This window comes from Sinocyclocheilus rhinocerous, unplaced genomic scaffold (genome assembly GCF_001515625.1).
Source record: "Sinocyclocheilus rhinocerous isolate Xijiao unplaced genomic scaffold, SAMN03320098_v1.1 scaffold2117, whole genome shotgun sequence".
Classification (NCBI taxonomy): Eukaryota; Metazoa; Chordata; class Actinopteri; order Cypriniformes; family Cyprinidae; genus Sinocyclocheilus; species Sinocyclocheilus rhinocerous.
In genome coordinates this window covers 516,747-522,827 of record NW_015626361.1, presented here as the reverse complement: position 1 = coordinate 522,827, position 6,081 = coordinate 516,747, and the positions used below count along the sequence as shown (strand labels likewise).

Sequence of the window (6,081 nt, the reverse complement as noted above, 5' to 3'; positions counted from 1 at the left end):
GTCATGGACCCCCCCCCTCCCCTCCCCTCCCCTCCAGGCACACAGCCTGCTCATATTTTCAACACCAGCAATCAGCTTTGTGAGGGCAACAGTGGCACAGATTCCCCACAAAAGATCCCAGCATTCCTTTGACGGGGTGAATACTAGACCCTTTATTCATCCGTGTCCCATTTTCCTCAGAAGACATCCTTTGCCAGAACACCCATTATTTCAGCATGTATTAGCATTATGATTGACAAATTGGAGATTTTTTCATTTGAATGAAATTACAGAATGTCTGCACAGGAGCATACACTTAATTATTGCTAATTATTTCATTCTTTAAATCACCCTTCATCACTTCCTGGTAAACAGCTGCTCTGCATTTTGCACAATTTCCTATGACTCATCAACATGCAATACAATTTAGACAGCAAATAAATATCTATGTCAATATGTATGATGGATGACTTAACTAAGTCCACACACCTCTTTAAACAACTCTCATACAGTCTTTGGCTCCAGCATAGAGTGCCATAGTGACACCCTAATAAGAAAACAAAGCCCAGAGACCAGGATGCAATTACAGGCCATAATCAATCCTCAACAGAGTAGGCAACAAAAACAATTGCCCTGCTCTTTGTCTCTATGGGTTCCTTCTTTTGTTCAGCTCTGAAACAAGACCTACCTGTCTGGGCTGAGCGTTCAGGTAAGGCTCGAACTCATCATCATTCAAAGTATCCTTTTGGGTAACAGCTCCGTTTTGCACTGGAAAGCAAAAGATACAGAACGTTAGAGAACATAATCCGTTTCTTTTTACTTGCTTTCTTTAAAAAAAAAAAATTTAAAAAATGATGTGATAGTTGTAATATTAGGCCAAAGCTAAATGCTTCCCAAGGCACAAAACCAAAAGTCATGGTGCATTTAAGTACCTCAGGGATGTTTGTATTTACGAGTTGGGAAGTCCTAATTACAACGTCAAGTGCATTCAAATCCCTTTCGTCAGCGCGAGATGCCTATGAAACTTTCAACAAAATATAGTTTTGTTTTTAGTTTTTTTTTTAACTCTACTTCTACAAAATGAATTAAATGTGCACCAGGTGTGTTTCTGTATGTTTTTAATCAATTTAGGAAGTACAACAACATTGCATATTGCACAAACAACTTAGCTAGTTTTATTGCAAATAAATTTACCATTAGCTACAGATGCTGTACCCATTGTCTACCATGTTCAACTCAAAAACTTGAGGCTCTTTCCCACTCATAATTATGACTTTGGTGGTGTTCAACTTGTAAATACAATCTTTTCGACATGACTTGAACACACCATCAGATCAATGCACCTGCTGCTGAGATCAACGTGTACATGAAACACTGAATATCACCAAACTTAAATTTCTAAGAAATAGCTTGACTCAAACAGAAGGCATCTCATCTTAAACAGAAAATACAATCTGACAAACTCTTTTCAGTCAGACACTGTATTTTACTAAAGTGTCAGATGTTCATTTATCACAGCCAAATTTAGTAATAGTCTTAAATATGTCATCAAAATTTAATGTTTATTCTATTGCAGTTAACTTACACATTATATAGTAATCATTGTATTCAGCTTATACTGGCCCCGTTTTATTATTTCCCCATCTTTTGTCACTTTGTGTCTGTTGTTAATAGTGTATTTAATTAATATTGTAAGCCAAAACAATGTCAGTAAAGCACTTCTATTAATTGCAAATGGACTAAAAATAAATAAATAAAAAGCTCTCACATCTTATCCACGTGGTCACATGCACTGATTCAACACGCAACTGGAATGTGAAAGATCGATACACTACGATACACTACTGAGTGTGGTGCTGAAAATCCCCTCAACAGGTTCCTCTTGGCAGCGTTTAGACCCCCGCCTCTTGGCCACCGTTACAGATGATGATTTTAAGTTTAAGTGAGATATCTTCAGCACTAAACTTTAAGAAAACACCCCAAAACAGCATTCAAGCAGAGTGTAGGTGGGTGTTCAGGTGCTTGAGTGTCACGCGTTCAGCTGTACTCGGCCTCTCGAACGTAACGTTACTGTGCTAGGCGGCTAACTAGCGTGGGCTCCAAACAAGCTCCCCTTACATATGTGAGAAACTAAAACCAACCCGATTCTCTACTATAAGACTATTTGTTTTTTAATTCCGCGTGGGATTGTTTTAAGAAGGTTTAACGGTTGAAATAATAGGGAATCGGTATGAACACTCGGCCTGCTAACAAGCAGCACCAACACGAGTCTCTTATAACAGCACACAAAAATGGCACAGCAGCACTTCACCTACCTTTGTTTGTTTGGCCTTTCGGTCTCTGGATTGGGTCCAGGTGATTCATGAAGGAGTGAGTTTGGAGAGGAAAGAGGGAGAATAAATGAAGGTTTATATGAAGCTCAGGCCTGAACTCGCGTTGCGAGAGAGAAAAAACCCCCCGCTCCGACGCCACTTCTGCTCAATGTTCACAAAGTGCCGCTGTTTACCTGCTCCAGAAGGCTGCTGGCTGACATTTCTCTCTCCCCGGAGCCTGTGTGTTAGCCTGCGCGTTTGTTTGCGGGTTAAAGTCAACGGGAAATGAATGTGTTTTTAGAGTCTTTACGCCCGTCTCTCTCTCTTTCTCTATCTCTCTCTCTCTCGCTACAGATGCAGATCAGAAACACAATGGCGGGCTGCAGTTCCTCCACACTTCAACATGGCCGAGCGGCCGTCGCACGTTTATTCACGGCGGTACAGCGCCACCCTACGGCTGGGAGGAGGAGGATGAATATGTGCGTGATGGGGAATCTTCATCTGATATTTAGACAGTTATAAATATGCTTTAGTAGTAGTACTCGTTCTTTATTGCGGTGCTACGCATAAAAATGTGTTTTCCCTTTTATACAGTAAATTGTTTTTATATCCCGGTTATTAATATCTAATATTTATAAAACATATGTTTTATATACATTTATAAACATGTTTATAATTTTTTTTATTGTACATCTGTTCATATGACTTTATTCTTTTACATATTCGATGTTTTATGGAGTGATATGGAACCCGTTCAATTCGGAGCTGAAAGTGACTGGCTGCACTGAAGCGGCAGTAACCCACCAGTCCGGATCACGGTCATTTGAACACTTTATTTGTGATAAACCTCCCTAAAATGTCCACAGTTTAAAAGACTAGACTTATAATAATATATTAATAATCATAAAATAATATAGTTAATTGCAGAGACAGTGGTAGGGAACGCGTTAAACTCGGAGCGCTCTTGCGGCTGGCCGATTGAGCAGCCAGTACAAGCGGCAATAACCTGCCAGTCTGGATCACGGCCATTTGTCAAATGGCATTTGAACACTTTATTTGTGATAAACCTCCCTAAAATGTCGATCATGTAAAAGAACAGACCCATAAGAATGAATTCATAATCATAAAATAATATATTTCCTTGCAGAGAGAGTGGTAGAGAACGTGTTATACTGGCAGCTTCATAGCGGCTGGCTAGACTAAAGTGTCAGTAACCCACCAGTCGGGATAACAGTTATTTGACCACTTTAATCGGGATAAACCTCCCTAAAACGTATATCATATAAAATGATAGATTCATATGAATATAGCCTATACATAATAATAAAATAATTTATTTTCTTGCAACGGGAGTGGTAGAACGCGTTAATCTTTAAGTTTAACAGTGACTGGCTGGATGAGCGGCCAGCGAAGCGTCAGTAACCCACCAGTCGGGATCACGGCAATTTGACGGCTTTAATCGGGATGAATCTTCCTTAAACGCCAATCATATAAAATAATAGATTCACACGAATGCATTAATAATAATAAAACAATGAATTAAATTGTAGTGAGAGTCATATGGAACGCGTTAAACTCGCAGCTCAATAGCAGCTGGCTAGACTGAAGAGTAGGCAACCCACCAGTCGGGATCACGATCATTTGAACACTTAAATCAGGATAAAACCCCCTAAACCGTATATGATCTTAAAGAATAGATTAATGAGAATATATTTATAATAATAATAATAGTAATGCATTTCCTTGCAGCTAGAGTGGTAGAGAACGCGTCAAAATTAGAGCTCAATTGCCACTGGCTGGACTGAGCGGCCAGAGAAGCGTCAGACCCACCAGTCGGGATTACGGCCATTTGTCTCCTTTATTCAGGATAAACCTCCCTTATACGCCTATGATATAAAAGAATACATTCATAAGAATACATTAATAATAATAAAACAATGAATTTCATTGCAGTAAGAGTCGTTAAACTGGCAGCTGGCTGGACGGAAGCGGCAGTAACCCACCAACCGGGATCACGGCCATTAGACTACTAATTAAACCTCATTACATTCAAAAGAACATATTCACAATAATAAAATTATGCATTTCCTTGCAGCAGGAGTGGTGGGGAACGCATAGGCATACTCATAGCTTAAAAAGTCTGACTGGAGGAAACTGTTATAGGAGGACATGAACGCAAATAATATATTAATTGACTCAAAGTTGTTTACAAAAACAATGTAGAAATAACAAAAATAAAATCAGAATGATTTCCTTGGAAGCAGAGGCTGGAGAGGCTGGCTGGTTGAGCGTCCAACAAAGCATCAGTAAGCAACCAGCCGTGATCACGTTGCTTTAGTTGGTTTAGTTGGGGAAAAAAACCTAAAAGGTCAATCATCCAAAAAAACAGAGTCATAAAAATATATTCATAATAAAATAGTGTATTTCCTTGCAGGGAGAGTGATAGGGTAGGCGTTCTACTCGCAGATCTACAGCGGCTGCCTGAAGCTGCCACTGGCACCTGCCAGCCAGCCACTGGCAGCTCCCCCCAGCCACTGGCAGGTCACATGACGGTCAGTGGCGGCTCCTGCCAGCCAGTTGAAGATTGAACACCCTCTCCAGCATTGCTAGGCATAAAATAAATTATATATTACATATAGTTATATATAATATTTATAATACATAATTGTAAAATATATAATAAAAAAAAATAATATAAGTTAATTTTCTAAATCCCCTGTTAGTTCTTCTTCTTCTTCTTCTTCTTCTTCTTCCATTATTATTATTATTAAGCCAATTCCTTAACATCATCTTGAAAGAAAAAACATTCTGATGAGAAAAAACAACTGCAAAAACATCTGGATGTATTGGGTAGATTTGATGAATTCTGTGGTATTTGCTTGTTTGTCTCAGTTTAAAAATATCCTGAAATTGAAGAGCTTGATATGTTATCATCAACATTTAAAAAAGTGGCTAAAATATCAAACTTATCTGATATAAAAAAAAATTGACACCCTTGTGTAAGTTATCTCTCACTGTGCTTACTTTATTTCTATCCTGTTATGAACAGGAATGAAGAAAAAGATAAATAAAAGATAAATAAAACCTGCCCATTTTTGTGCTAATATAATGACTTTATATTGTATTTGTTTGCTGTGACTGTATGAGAGCCCCAGTAGAAATAATATCTGCACTGTCACTTGTAGGCCACTAGATGTCATTATTATGCAGCAAATTGATATGAGTCAGTTCATTGGCCAATACAATATGGAATGCCATCCCTGCCATAATTATAAATAAATAAATAAAGAAAGAAATGTGCAAAGAAATGTAAAAAAGCAAATATAAATAAATAAATACATAAATATACAAATTTAATTTCCTTATTTATGTATTTTTTCCCACATTTATTTATTTTTTATTTTATTTATTTATACGTTTATATATTTCCACTTTTATTTATTTTCACATTTATGTATTTATTTACATATTTATGTATGTATTTATTTATTTATTTCCACATGTATTTATTTATACATTTATTTATTTATACATTTCTTTGTCCGTAGGGTAATGAGTAGGGCTGGGTTTTGACACAAATTTCACGATTCGATTCGATTCTCATTCACAAGCTTTCGATTCGATTCGATTACCAATTCGATTTGATTCGATTCAATATCGATTATTTTGGATATATATCAGGTACAGTACTTGCCAAATTTTCTCAAGAATAAAAAATCTCAACTAATGCTGTAAAATATACATGAGAGTCAGTTGGTACTACATTACTATAATATTGAAGGTTAAAATT

General features: G+C 37.2%; 1 protein-coding gene across 1 annotated transcript in view; it reads right to left on the bottom strand.

The window, feature by feature from the left end:
• Positions 1 to 2,747, bottom strand: part of LOC107711676 (YTH domain-containing family protein 2-like) — a 10,836-nt gene extending 8,089 nt beyond the window's left edge. The window contains exons 1-3 of the mRNA XM_016516697.1: positions 2,486 to 2,747; positions 2,295 to 2,319; positions 668 to 747 (exon numbers count right to left, since the gene is read on the bottom strand). Of these exons, the coding sequence (XP_016372183.1) occupies positions 668 to 747; positions 2,295 to 2,319; positions 2,486 to 2,512 (132 nt within the window). The 5' untranslated portion in view covers positions 2,513 to 2,747. The remainder of the gene's footprint in view (positions 1 to 667; positions 748 to 2,294; positions 2,320 to 2,485) is intronic.
• Between the last annotated feature and the right edge of the window lie 3,334 nt (positions 2,748 to 6,081).